This window comes from Ictidomys tridecemlineatus, chromosome 1, assembly GCF_052094955.1.
Source record: "Ictidomys tridecemlineatus isolate mIctTri1 chromosome 1, mIctTri1.hap1, whole genome shotgun sequence".
Classification (NCBI taxonomy): domain Eukaryota; kingdom Metazoa; phylum Chordata; class Mammalia; order Rodentia; family Sciuridae; genus Ictidomys; species Ictidomys tridecemlineatus.
This window is the reverse complement of record NC_135477.1, coordinates 57,604,448-57,619,573: the sequence shown is the minus strand read 5'-3', so window position 1 is coordinate 57,619,573 and position 15,126 is coordinate 57,604,448. Positions and strand designations below refer to the sequence as shown.

At 35.6% G+C, this 15,126-nt stretch overlaps 1 protein-coding gene across 11 annotated transcripts in view; it reads right to left on the bottom strand.

The window, feature by feature from the left end:
* Jmjd1c (jumonji domain containing 1C) overlaps nucleotides 1-15,126 on the bottom strand; it is a 280,879-nt gene that overhangs the window by 1,662 nt on the left and 264,091 nt on the right. For 10 of the 11 annotated variants that reach the window (XM_078041433.1, XM_078041434.1, XM_040273600.2 and 7 more), the window contains 2 exons: nucleotides 8,802-8,941; nucleotides 7,433-7,609 (listed from right to left, as the gene is read on the bottom strand). In XM_078041433.1, coding sequence (XP_077897559.1) covers nucleotides 7,433-7,609; nucleotides 8,802-8,941 — 317 coding nt within the window. Of the gene's footprint in view, nucleotides 1-7,432; nucleotides 7,610-8,801; nucleotides 14,604-15,126 lie in introns of those variants that run through there. The other variant, XM_078041420.1, reaches the window with a different exon arrangement.

Here is a 15,126-nt window from a genome sequence, read left to right as displayed (position 1 = left end):
AAATCAATGGAAGTGTAACTAATGTGATACAGCAATCTGTATACGGGGTAAAAAATGGGAGTTCATAACCCATTGAATCAAACTGTAAAGTATGATATATTAAGAACTGTGTAATGTTTTGAACTACCAACAATAAAAAAAAAAAAGAAAGTGACTTGGTAAAGGAAATATTTTTAATTGATAAAAAAACAAACAACAATAACAAAAAACAACTTCAGAAACCCTTTGGAAAGGCTGATAATTGGATCCTAAATTTTGTTAAGATGGACTTTTTAGACTGGTAACTAGAAAGAATCAACAAAGCAATCAAAATCTGAGTATGTTTGATGCTGTTTCTTTGACTTTTACTGTTAACTCATACCAGAGCATAAAGAAAAAGAAATGTGGTTCAGTTTGTTAGGAATGAGGAAGAAAACTGACCACAAATGAGTTTCAAAATTGTACTATGATTTTGGTTATCTGTGTCTTTCTTTCAAATTAGCCAATTAAATAGACTCCAATTTCCTGTGACTTTTTAGTACAACAGTTTTTCAAAACAGCTTTCTCCTCCCTGATTAAACAGTTTTAATAAGAAACCAGCCAATATAATGCATTGTAGATGCCTGACAGTTTTACAGGCTCTTCATTTGTTCATAGAACAAATAATCTGTTTCACAGAACAGCCCACTATGGGTGAGATGTTCAGTGCTTGTCCCAAGACAAATTAGCCAATGAAAAGCAAGTCAACAGAAGCCCAACTTCCCTGACATCTTGTCTAATAGATGTTTTATATTAGATATTATTAACATCAACTTACATTAAGTGTCTAATTCCATCACAGAGCTTCTAAATGCTCTCTTTTTACTTACTTAAACATGCTGCGATGAGGGTGAAGAGTTAAGTCCTTCAAAAGTTTTAGCATATACCTTTGGTTTTTGGTACTGGGGATTGAATCCAGTATCCTGTGCATGCTAAGCAAGTGCTCTACCAGTGAGCTACTTCCATGGCCCTTTTTAAAATCTTAATTTTGAGACAGGGTCTAAGTTGCCCAGGTTGGCCTCACACTTGTGATCTTCTTGCCTTGTGAGTACCTGAATAGCTAGGATTACAGGTGTGTATTACCCATGCCTGGTTCAGTAGACCTACTAGACCTTTTGGTAGGTCTAGTTCTAGCATGTCTTAAAATCACTTGTAGTCCCCAAATTTCTAGGTTTTACAAGTTCTTTATTTGTATTCTCATTTTGGTCATCCATCATTTTCCTGGTTTCCTTTAGATTTTTATTTATTCAGACTTTCCTTAAGCTTTTTGAGTTTATTTGACTGTTGTCTAACTTCAATATCTGGACTCCTCAGGGAATATTTCTGTCAATATATCTTCTCCTTTGAATGAGACACTTTCCTTTTTTGTGTGCATGCCTTGTAATTTTTTTTTTTTTTGAAAATTGGGTATCTGAACTTTGTAAATGTGTTAACTGTAATAATCAGATTCTCTCCTGCCTCAGAGTTGTTTGTTGTTGATCACTGAGATCACAGTCATTGTTTAGTAAGTTTTACCAATTTCTTCTCAGAGGCTGAAGTCTGTATGCCATTATTTCAGTGGTCATCAGTGCCTGAAGAGATTTCCCTCAATATCAAAAATTAGCTACCCTTTTCTTCATTAGTCTCTGGGTTACTAAAGTTTGGGATTAGATTCCAGATTCTAAAAAAAGTTGATTCTGTCCATGTTTGACAGTTTATGGTTATTTTAAAATGACTTTCAGAATGTCGAGTTTTAGCTGGGTATGGTGGCATACACCTATAATCCCAGGGTCTCAGGAAGCTGAGGTAGCAGGATTTGAGGTTCAAGGCCAGTGTCAGCAACTCCGAGGTCCTAAGCAACTTAGAGAGACACTATCTCAAGATTTAAAAGAATGAAAAGAGCTGTGGATGTGGCTCAGTGGTTAAGTGCCCATAGGTTCCAATTCCTGGTACCCCCCCCATAACAAACAAAACCCAAAGCCCAGAATGTTGAGTTCTATTAGCACTTATAGGATGCTACTGTGTTTTCAAATAACCCCCACATGATATATTTCCTTAAAGGACTGAGGGTTAGTTTTAAGAGGTAAGGGTTCAGTTTTAAAGACATCAAACCTTCCCATTCCATTTATTCCCCACCTCTTTGTTGTACTGGGGATTTATAGCTTCCTTTACTACTGAGCTACATCCTCAGCTCTTAATTTTTGAGATGGGGTCTCACTAAGTTTCTCAGTCCTCACCAAGTTGTTGGGACTGGCCTTAACTTGTGATCCTCCTGCCTTACCCTCCTAGGATTATAGGCATACTCCTCTACAGCTGGCTACTCATCCCTTTTCTCTGCCATGTCCTGAGTCATTTATACTTCACTTCCTAGACACATACTTTCTTATACTTCTCTTAAAAAATCAGTTGTAATTATATATAACTGGTCATATAAATGGAAAAAAATATACAATTTAAAAATATTATAAATTCATTATGAATAGCTTTTAAAACTTCACATACATTTTACCAAATTTTAAATAAATTATAAATGTTTAATTATACAGTCAATAGCTTCCAGAAAGTATTGAAGTGTCTACTTTATATCTTACAAATTTTACAATTATTTGGCAGTAATTTTTTGATTATGACATGACTGCTGTGCAATTCAGCAATTTAAGGAAAATTTATCATTAAAGATGTAAAATCCACATGGTTTGTGATCACAAATTCATTACTCACCTTTTTTGTAACATAATTTCATCCTCTATAAAATGGAAAAAAAATCTACTTTTTACCTTGTAGGTTCTTCAAAAAATAAAAGAGAAATGCATGGGAAAAAAAAGATGCAATTATCTATCCATTTAGTTTGCTGGGGACTATGTTAGAGCACTGGCTCTACCACTTGAGTTTTAGTTGTTGCAGTTTAAATAAAGGTCACTTGGAAGCTATGGCTGTGACAAAGTAAACATTGGAGGTCAAGGTCTAGCTGTTTTGTCTAGGAATGTAAAGGAAGAGTTTCACATACTGAGTTGTTTACCAACAAAAGATTTGGGCTGGGTGTGGGTACTAGGAATTGAACCCAAGGGCATTTTATCCCAGGCTATCCCTTTAATTTTGAGATAGGGTCTCATTAAGTTGCTTAGGGCCTTGCTAATTTGCTGAGACTGAAGACTTGAAATTGCCTCAGCTTTCTGAGTCCCTGGGATTACAGGCATGTGCCATCATGCCCAGCCCTACAAAATTGCCATTTTAGAATGGTTCATAGAATAACAGTGCTGTGGCTACAAGACACACACCAGAACTCCTCTCTTAGTTTAGTCTCTGGAAATACTCACTGTTGACAGGCAAAAGAACAGTGTTTCTTCCCTAGCATTACTGGCTCTTGTTTGAATATCACTTGGTTGAAAGTTTTTTGATGGGTACCTTGGGCTCACAAGGGCTTCTAATTTGTATGGTTTTGCAAAGTGTAGTACCTGACAGTAACATTAAGCATTCCTTTGGAAAAATTTCTTTCTTCCCTAGATCTAATTAATTAGAAACTCTGGGAGGTGGGGTATAGCAATCTGTGTCTAATAAAGCTGCTCAGGAAATTCTAATGTATGCTAAAGAATGAGAAATACTGATTTATAGTCTGTACTATTTTGAGGGCCACCTTTAGTCTATAAGTGTTGAACAATAAATGAACATCTGCAGTACTGCTAAGACCCTAATAGGCTGGAAATAATGTGTACCAAATCAAAATTAATATTGTAAACAGAGTTCTTATCACTTTCCTTGAATTCTCTCTCAAACTAACATTACTATTGCCTGGCATGGTGGCATATGCCTGTATTATCAGCAATTTAGGAGTCTAAAGCAGGAGGATTCGTGTTTGAGACCAGCCTGGGCAATTTAGTGAGACCCTGATTCAAAATAAAAAAGGGCTGGAGACAGGTTCAGTGGCTTATATAAGCCTGTAATCTCAGTGACTCTGGAGGCTGAGGCAGGAAGATTGGAAGTCCAAGGTCAACCTGAAAGACTTAAACTTAGTGAGGCCCTATCTGTAAATAAAAAAATAATACAAAGTTGGCGATGTGGCTCAGTGGTTAAGCAGCCTTGGATTCAATCATGTGTACCAAAAAAAAAAAAAAAAAAAAAAAAAAGTGCCTCTGGGTTCAATCCTCACTTCTGCCAAAACAAAACTACAATAACAAAACAAAACAAAATAAAAACAAAGCAAAACTCGTTACTACTATATTTTAGTAGAGGGCAACAACCTCTCAACTACATAGGAAAGGGAAAGTAGAACTTCCCGCTTTTATAGCTGGCAATTTCTTGCCAAAATATGGAGCAAAGAAGTTAATGATTTGATCATTCATCACTTTACTGGCAGACATCAGAATAATATGAAATTTGCTTTCTATAAACTATCGACTTTTCTATACATTTCCAAAAAACTATGTCTTTTGAAGTTTATTTGTACCTAGTGAAAATTTAAATTAACTTCCAACTCAGGTGAATTTTCCACAGTACCCAGAGAAAATATAGGAAGAAGTAAAACTCTGCATGTTTATACAAAGAACACCACACACACACACACACACACACACAAGAATGTGTATGTTTATGCATATAAATTTTATAAAAAAGTACAATTTTGTGCAAAAATATGTTGTAAATGAGAACATATTTTTCAGGTCTTTACAAACAGATTTACTAATATTTATTTTAAATGTATTATTTTAAGTATGGCAAGGTGACATTGAAAAACACAAATGTTATGGCTGGAATTGTTGCTCAGTGTAGAAAGTTTGCCTAGCATGTGTGAGGTCCTGGGTTTGATCCCTATCCCTTGTATTGCAAAAAATAAAAGGTCAAAACCAAAAATCTCTTTATGAAACTTACATTCTATTTAGACATTAAGAAAGTACAAATTGCTGGGTGTGGTGGCATCCACCTATAATCCTAGTTGACTAGGGAGCCTGAGGCAGGAGAATTTGAAGTTTAAGGATAGCCTCAGTTACTTTGTAAGACCCTGTCTCAAAATAAAAAATAAAAAGGCTGAGTATGTAATTTAGTGGCCAAGTAATCCTGGGTTCAATCCCCAGACCAAGGGGGGAAATACAAATTTAAACCACAATGAGATAGCACTACAAAGTTATAAGATCGGTTTTAAAACAAAACTGATAGTAACAAGCATTGAGAGAAGACATAGAGGAACTAAAATGCATATAAGTACTACTTTGGAGAAAGGAAATGGTATAACCACTTTAGAGAGCAACCTGGCAGTTTCTAATTCACATGTCCAGGCAATCCCACTAAGCACTATTTACCTAACAGAAATGAAAAGCTGTGGTCACCCACAAGCTATATGCAAATGTTTATAGTAGCTTTATTTTCTATAGGCACAAACTGAAAATAATACAAATATACTTCAGTTAGTAAAGACATTAAAAAAAAAAACAGCCTTTAAAAAATGGAAAACTAAATAAAAAGAAACAAATACCCAGCCATGAAAAGGAACCAAATAATACATACATAACATGGCTGAATCTCAAATGCATTTGTTAAGTAAGAAAAGCCAGATTGAAAGAATACACATTATATGTTCCAATAAATGAAAGTTTTCATAAAGGTAGAATTGTAAGGGACAAAAATTAGACAACTGGTTGAAGGAACTTTGGGTAAAAAAAGGAGATGTTTTGGGCTGGAGATGTGGCTCAAGCGGTAGCGCGCTTGCCTGGCACGCATGCGGCCGGGGTTCGACCCTCAGCACCACATACAAAGATGTTGTGTCTGCCGAAAACTGAAAAATAAATATTAAAAAAATTCAAAAAAAAAAGGGGGGAGATGTTTTACTCCAATCAGAATGGCAAATATCAAGAATGAGAGCAATAACAAGTGTTTGTGGGGATGTGGGGAAAAAGGTACACTCATGTATTGCTGGTGGGATTGCAAATTGGTGCCTACCACTCTGGAAAGCGGTATGGAGATTCCTTAGAAAACCTGAAATGGAACCACTATTTGACCCAGCTACCCACTCCTCGGTTTATACCCAAAGGATTTAAAAATCAGCTTACCACAGTGACACAACCACAGCAATGTTTATAGCAGCTCAATTCACAATTATTGAACTATGGAACCAACCTAGATGCCCTTCAACAGATGAAAATGTGGTACACATACACTATCGAATATTACTCAGCCTTAAAGAAAAATGAAATTATGGTATTTGCAGGTAAGATGGAACTAAGAACATCATGCTAAGTGAAATAAGCCAATCCAATTCCCAAACCAAAGGCTTAATGTTTTCTCTGATAATCGGATGCTGATCCATAGTGGGGGTGGGAGTGGGTAAGGAAGAATGAAGGAATTTTGGATTGTGCAAAGGAATGAGGGGAAGGAAAGAAGGGAGGGGTGGGTTTGTGGGGATGGGAAGGACGGTAGAATAAAATACACACTATTACCCTATATACATGTATGAGTATACTACTGGTGTGACTTGCACCATTTGCAGCCTGAAGAATGAGAAGCTGTGCTCCATTTGTGTACAATGTGTCAAAGTGCATTCCACTGTCATGTATAACTGATTAAAATTAAAAAAACCAAAAACAAAAACAATAGAAGGGAGACCAGTAGAATAGAATAAGGGGACCTGGGCAGGAAGAGGAAGGAAAGGGGAGGTACTTATAAAATGTGAGAAACAATCTTTGGTAAATGAATACATATTCATTATTCATTTAAATAAACATATCTCAATTACTGGATGGTAAATGGAAGAGGTAGCAAACAACCTATGAGACAAATTAGACTAGGGGGAGTGTTCCTTAGGTTTCCCTTGTACATTTTATTACTAACAGAGTTAAACTGGACTATTTGCACCATTCTTCATACAGGAATCCATTGTGTGCTTTAGATTTCATTTTTCATACCCTCCCCAACAGCTATTCTATGCCATTTCCACTATAGCATCAAGAACTATATACATCAAGCTGCATAATTCTGTGGATTGATAACCATAAAATATACATACCATCTTTTCTTAGATAGGCTATTGTTAGCCTATCTCAAGCCTATTGTTAGCATGCTCAAGAGAGACAGGAGAAAAACTTATAGCCTGTTAAAAGAAAGCTTTGATATTCTCCCCCTCACCCCTTTCTGGCCCAACTAATGAGATATTAGTATACAATATCTCTATACTTCTCCTGGGAGGCCTTAAAAATTAAATTTCAAGTCTCTAAAATCAGAGACAACATATAAATGCAAACTTGGCTTATGTTAAAACAATTTAAGCTCTCAAAGTATTCAATTATTTCAAATTTCTTTAAACACTAGAATGCCATTTTAGCAATTAATGAAAACAGACTGTTTCAGATTATTCTGTTACTTTTGTTTTTCATTTACATCTACACCCAGAACAATTTTTCAAAGTTTATTCTTTGAACAGCAGGTGTGTCAAAAAGTTTGTATGTACCTGATGAAGTGCTCCTGCCGGCAAAACAATGGCATCACCAAGAAACTGAATAACAGTACAGGTTCTGACTCCATATTCTTCTAGCAGTCTTTGGCGGAGTTTTTTGTTTACATACCAGCTTTGGTCACGTATTGGGTCGTGTTCGGGTAGAACTTCAAGGCCTTGTTCTTTTGAAATCTGAAATATGGATTAAAATAAAAACATATACCCCATTTATATAAGGCAAAAGAAGAAAAATCCTCTTTAGCTAAATATCTATTTAGTTTATAATAGCACATTCTTTGGTCTCAGAATCTTACAGAACCATCATTGTGCTTAAGTTAAAGAAAAAACAGTTTGCAATAATTTAAAAAGCAAAGGATATTAAATAAAGCACATGGAAATGCTATTTATAGAGTGAGTCATACTCCTTTCTCACCATCTCTTTTTTCTATGAAGTTTTCATCTGTCAGGTTTCCTTCCTTACCAATTGTTTAAAGGGTACAACACCTAGATTGAGGCAAAGTTTAGTATGGTTTGTCCCCCAACCACCAAAAGCTAAGCCTTCACATGTATGGATTTCATAAACATTTCTTGGTAGTGCCCCCCCACCCCTGCACTCCCTTAATGCATGTACAAAGATAAAAACCATTTTAGGGTTTACATTCTAATCGTTGAAATATCTACTTGTGACCTTTTCAGAAATTACTCATTAAAATAATCTTTTGATTCACAAGACACACATTATAGATTAAAATATTGGTAATTATTACTGGGATAAGATAATTACAATGCTAAAGCCCTTTCACTTTCTTTACATTGTTTCACAGAAAGAACTTGAAATCCTTAAAAAGAAGATGGAGTATAGTAAAATAAGCAACTTATGTTCCCTTATAAAAAATCCCCCAAATTACAAATTATGAAAATATTTTAGCAAAGGGTATGAACCAATTATTTCAGGTTGATGGGTTAATTTCTTTAAGAATGTCTAACAATTAAAGGTATGATTACTCAAAATTTCAGTCTAACCAAAAAGTATAACTGAGAAATCAGATGTCATAAAGTAGAATCACTACCTAGGTCAAGAGCCAAACATATCAATCAGATTCTAAGGAAATTTAAAGATCCGATCCTTTTTTAGATGTTTCTATACCACCTAACTAATACCTAGCTCATCAACACATTGGTCCTTTACTATAAGGTGGTAAGGAAGATAGGGGAGCACTAGGAAATGAGAAATCACCATACAAACCTCAAAATAAACAGGCCTTTAAAAGAAGCAAGACAAAGGAGCTTTTCATTTTCAACAAAAATTCCATCCCTTCAAACTAAAAATTACTGAGTCCTTACTCAAAGTGAAGAGATAAATTGTCTGCAACATAAATTATACCTTTTGAAGAAATTCTCTTATCTTGTCCACATCTTTTCCAGCGTAAATATGCCACAGAGCACCAGGAATTTCACTTGAGTCCTTCAATCTTTTCCTTAAAATGTCATCTAAATCTTCTTCCTCAAATTTCTTGAGTATTCCTAAAATATAGGAGAGTATTTTCAAATTGGTCAGTGAAGACTACCAAAAAGCCAAATCTTCTAAAATTGATTTATGAGAACAGCAGAATGCCTGAGTAGATCAGTATTCTTAAAGGAGTCAAACCCAGTTTTACATTCAAAACTATTGAGAGCAGAAAACTGGAACTGTTTCCTGTGTGCTACAGGAAAGATCAATAGTGATTTTCCTGGTTTGTTTTCTGTAAAACAAGGGGCAGGAAAAAGAAAATTCAAGAGGTTTTACTCAACTCAGCATTCTCCCTGTCCTCAAAGGGGTGGTCCTAACAATGGCTTGGACTCATAGCATTTCATAATTTATAAAGAACTTTTATGACCATTATCATTCAGTTGGTTCCTAAAACTATAGAGTATGGTTGTCAAGAATCATAACCTCTATTTTACACTTGAGTAAAGAGATTCAGTGAGGTGAAGGGATTTGCTTATTACTGTGACTAATGAAAAACATTCCGATTAATTCCTATGGGACCTCATATTCTATTATGGTCAATATGTAATCAAATAAATTCTTTATCAACAAAGCTGTAGTTTTGAAGAAACAAGGCCATTCTTCAAAAACGCTGACAAACTAAACATATTTATGTGTAAGCACAAAAAATTTTGGAAGCATGCAAACTTTTGAATTCAATATGGTAAATTTTTTTTCCTTTTTTTTTGTGGTACTGAGAATTGAATCCAGGGGTGCACTATCACTGAAAATGCTCAGCCTGTAATATTTTTTATTTTGAGGCATGGTCTCATGATGTTGCCCAGAATGGCCTTGAATTTGTGATCCTCCTGCCTCAGCTTCTGAAACAGAACAGCTGGGATTATAGGCATGCATCACTGTGCCTGACTCACTACAGTGAGTATTTTAAATAAATCTTCTTCCCGTTTTTTGGTACTGGGGATTGAACCCAGGGGCACTTTACTGCTGAGCTACATCCTAGCCTTTAAAAAAAAAAAAAAAATTTATGAGACAAGATCTTGTTAAGTTGCTTAGGGATTCACTAAGTTGCCAAGGCTGGCCTTGAACTTTTAATCCTCCTGCCTCAGTCTCCCAAGTTGTTCTGATTACAGGTGCGCACCTAATCATCTTTTAAGACAAAAGAAAGCAACTCTCTATTACAAAGAATACAACAAATGTCTACTAACAACTGTGATGGTGAAACATTTACAATATTTAAACCTGACTACAAAGATTTTTTTATTTGTTCGTTTATTTTTTATTAATTTTTATTAGGGCATGAAAATTATACATAGTATTTGGGATTTTTTAAAAATATATATATTTTAGTTGTCAATGGAACTTTATTTTATTTATTTATTTATATGCGGTGCTGAGAATTGAACCTAGTGCCTCACACATGCTAGGCAAGCGCTCTACCACTGAGTCACAACCCCAGCCCTATATTTGGGGGTTTTACAGCAAAAATCATACATACTAGAAATCTGATTTCAATTTCCATTTCCCCCACTTTCCTTCCCCTTTCTTCCCTCCTCTACTTATCTTACTTTTACTCTTTTGGTTAGTACTTTCTATGTATATAGAAATTCTCTCAGTACATTTATCTATATATATGATTCCTTTAAGATTCATTCCACATTTCTTTCCCTTCCCCTCCCTTTGTCTCTCCCTCTGATTCTCCCACTTCTACTCTACTGATCTTGCCTATATCTTTATCATATCTGATCCCCTCCCCCACTTCCTTTTCCCCTCATTTTGCTTTAGCTTCCACATGTGAGGCAGAAGATTTGACTCTTGCTTTTATGAGTCTGGTTTATTTCCCTTAGAATGATTTCTACCCATTTATCAGCAAATGCCATGATTTCACTCTTCTGGGTATTTGGGTTAATTCCATAATCTGGCTATTGTAAATTATGCTGCTATAAACACTGAAGTGACTGTATCACTATAATATGCTGATTTTAGTTCTTTTGGGACAGATGGGTCATATGATCATTCCATTCCTAGTTTGCTAAGGAATCTCCACATTGCTTTTCAAAGTGGTTGTACAAATTTCAGTAGGATTTCTTAATTCAAACATGTATTAAATTTTTAACTGCATACTATGGGCCAAACACAGTTAAGATGAGAATTAAAAAAGATCTAGCATGGAGTTAAGAAGGGTCTTAATAGCTAGACTGTGGAACCAACCCAGATGCCCTTCAATAGATGAATGGATAAAAAAATGTGGCATTTATACACAATGGAGTATTACTCTGCAATAAAAAATGACAAAATCATGGAATTTGCAGGGAAATGGATGGCACCAGAGCAAATTATGTTAAGTAAAGCTAGCCAATCCCTAAAAAACAAATGCCAAATGTCTTCTTTGATATAATGAGAGCAACTAAGAACAGAGCAGGGAGGAAGAGCAAGAGGAAAAGATTAACATTAAACAGAGACATGAGGTGGGAGGGAAAGGGAGAGAAAAGGGAAATTGCATGGAAATTAAAGGAGACCCTCATTGTTAAACAAAATTACATATAAGAGGTTGTGAGGGGAATGGGAAAAAAAACAAGGAGAGAAATGAATTACAGTAGATGGGGTAGAGAGAGAAGATGGGAGGGGGGATAGTAGAGGATAGGAAAGGTAGCAGAATACAACAGTCACTAATATGGCATCATGTAAAAATGTGGATGTGTAACCGATGTGATTCTGTAATCCGTATTTGGGGTAAAAATGGGAGTTCATAACCCACTTGAATCTAATATATGAAATATGATATGTCAAGAGCTTTGTAATGTTTTGAACAACCAATAAAAAAAAAAGAAAAAAAAAAGAAGGGTCTTAATAAATTCACATGAATACCATACTTGGTAATAAGAATGTTCACAGACTAGTTCAGTCCTCAAGTGTTATTTTTGACAAAGTTTTTCTCATTTCATGATAAAAACAAGAAAATAAACAATGTTAAAAGTTTATCATAAGCCAGATGTGGCAGCACACAACTATAATCCCAGGAACTCAAGAGGCTAAGTCAGGAGGATCCTAATTTAAGGCCAGCCTCAGCAACTTAGTGAGACATTATCTCAAAATAAAAAACGAAATAAAAAGAGCTAAAAATGAAGCTCAGAGGTTAAGCATTCCTGGGTTTAAATCCCCAGTACTGGGATGGGGAGAGTGTATCATAAAAATTACTCTTTAATTAAAAAAAATAGCCGATGGTTTAAATGTGTTTTCTTAACAAATTAAAAGTTGCAAATCTTGTATTATTTTCCACTTTTTCTTCCTTTAAAGTTTATTGCTTTATAAACTCAAGAAAGGGGAGAGATTTATCATAAAAAAGAGAATGACAGATTAAATTTACTTTTTAAGTTTAGACCTCTTGGGTGAACTAATAATCTAAATTATACTCTGAAGGATGAATATAGTATTTGCTAGGAAGACAAGGAGGAGGCAGAAAGACTTTGCAGGTAGAGGAAAAAGCATGTGCTTCAAGTAGGCTAGTATTTCTTGATATTTAAGTATTATTTTTTTTCTGTACTGGGGAATGAATCCAAGGATGTTTTACCACTAAGCTACATTCCCATTCTTTCTTTATTTTTGAGACAGGGTCTCGATAAGTTGCTGAGCCTGGCCCTCAAGCTTGTGATCTTCCTGATTCAGCCTCCTCAAAGTTGCTGGGATTACAGGCGTGCACCACCACACCGGCTGTTAAGTATCACTATAACTTTATTTTATTTATTTTAACTGTAGAGGAAATATAATATTTATTCAAGGATTTTTTTGTATCAGTTTTCATTACTGTGGTTTTTATTTTTATTTTTTTATTAGTTGTTCAAAACATTACAAAGCTCTTTACATATCATACTTCATACATTTGATTCAAACGGATTATGAACTCCCATTTTTACCCTGTATACATATTGCAGATTCACATCGGTTACACATCCACTTTTTACATACTGCCATACTAGTGTATGTTGTATTCTGCTGCCCTTCCTATCTTCTACTATCCCCCCTCCCCTCCCTTCCTCTCCACTCCCATCTTCTCTCTCTACCCCATCTACTGTAATTCATTTCTCTCTCATTTTTTCCCCTTTCCCCTCACTTCCTCTTATATGTAATTTTTGTATAACAATGGGGGTCTCCTTCCTTTACCGTGCAATTTCCCTTCTCTCTCTTTCCCTCCCCACTCTCATCCCTGTTTAATGGTGATCTTCTTCTCATGCTTTTCCTCCCTATTCTGTTCTTAGCTGCTCTCCTTATATCAAAGATGACATTTGGCATTTGTTTTCTAGGGATTGGCTAGATTCACTTAGCATAATCTGCTCTAGTGCCATCCATTTCCCTGCAAATTCCATGATTTTGTCATTTTTTATTGCAGAGTAATACTCCATTGTGAATAAATGCCACATTTTAAAAAAAATCCATTCGTCTATTGAAGGGCATCTGGGATAGTTCCACAGTCTAGCTATTGTGAATTGTGCTGCTATGAACATCAATGTAGCAGTATCCTTATAATACACTCTTTTAAGGTCTTTAGGGAATAGTCCAAGAAGGGGAGTAGCTGGGTCAAATGGTGGTTCCATTCCCAGCTTTCCAAGGAATCTCCATACTGCTTTCCAAATTGGCCGCACCAATTTGCAGCCCCACCAGCAATGTACAAGTATACACCTTTCCCCACATCCTCGCCAGCACTTGTTGTTGTTTGACTTCATAATGTCTGCCAATCTTACTGGAGTGAGATGGTATCTTAGGGTGGTTTTGATTTGCATTTCTCTGACTGCTAGAGATGGTGAGCATTTTTTCATGTATTTGTTAAAAGTTGGCTCCGATCTACATATTGTGGGGTCGGGCTCCAAATTCCTTAATAGGACATCCATAGCACAAGAGTTAACAACAAGAATCAACAAATGGGACTTACTTAAACTAAAAAATTTTTTCTCAGCAAGAGAAACAATAAGAGAGGTAAATAGGGAGCCTACATCCTGGGAACAAATTTTTACTCCTCACACTTCAGATAGAGCCCTAATATCCAGAGTATACAAAGAACTCAAAAAATTAAACAATAAGATAACAAATAACCCAATCAACAAATGGGCCAAGGACTTGAACAGACACTTCTCAGAGGAGGACATACAATCAATTACTATAACTTTAAAGTAGGAAAAGCAGGTATAATTTCTAACTTGTAGAATACATATAGGGGATGATTTGAGTATAATAAATAGGTAATTATCTATCTACAGCATCATAGGCTCAGAAAGGACAGAAAGGACAAATAATGTCTCTGGTAGAGCTGGGACAACTCATGTGTGCCTAATGACTCTCAAATCCTTAGAGTAGAGGTCAGTATCAGTTAAGAAAGCAGAGTAACCAATGAATTTCTATAGTTCTGAGGAAATTTAGGCTGTGTTTTGAACAAATTGTCAAATGTACACAAAAACAGAGTGAATATTATAATGAATCCCTATGTCCCCAGCACCTAGCCACTAAGTCATAAATTCACTCTAAGTTCTGGATACAGAATGTTGTGATTTAAGGGCTGGCTACAAGTCATATATAATTATGTGCATGAAAAGCAGAAAAGAGAACATTTGTAACTCTAGACAAGTCTGTCCATGGGATTGGGGTTGTAGCTCAGTGGTTGATCGCTTGTCTTGCATGCCTGAGGCACTGGGTTGAGATCATAGCACCCTATAAAAATAAATAGATATTGTGTCCATCTTCAACTAAATACACACACACACACACAAATAAATAAAAGTCTGTCCATAAGGTGTCAAAAGCAAAAAGTATTTGAAAAGATAGCAATTAATGGTGTGACTTATTACAGAGGGCAGAGAGTAATGAACAAATCAGAGAAATCCCTGAATTACTACCCAAAAGTATGTCAGTCACAGCAACTGCAACAATAATTTCACCCAGGTATAAAAGGTTGAAATGTGACATCGACAGCAAAAAAACTATTTAAGAGTGCTAGAGTAATAGATTCAAAGGGGGCATACTTTTGAGGGAAAAAAAAGAACAGTTAGTAAGAGAATGGTCCTATATTCCTTTGTGTTTGTTTTTTGCACAGTTGGGGATTGAACCCAAGGCCTCACTCATGCTAAGCAAGCGCTCTACCACTGGGTGATACCCTCAGCCCCTAGATTATGCTCCTATTAAAGAAACCAGTAGAGAGGAAAAGGTTAAAGACCTATAATTATATATGTATAAA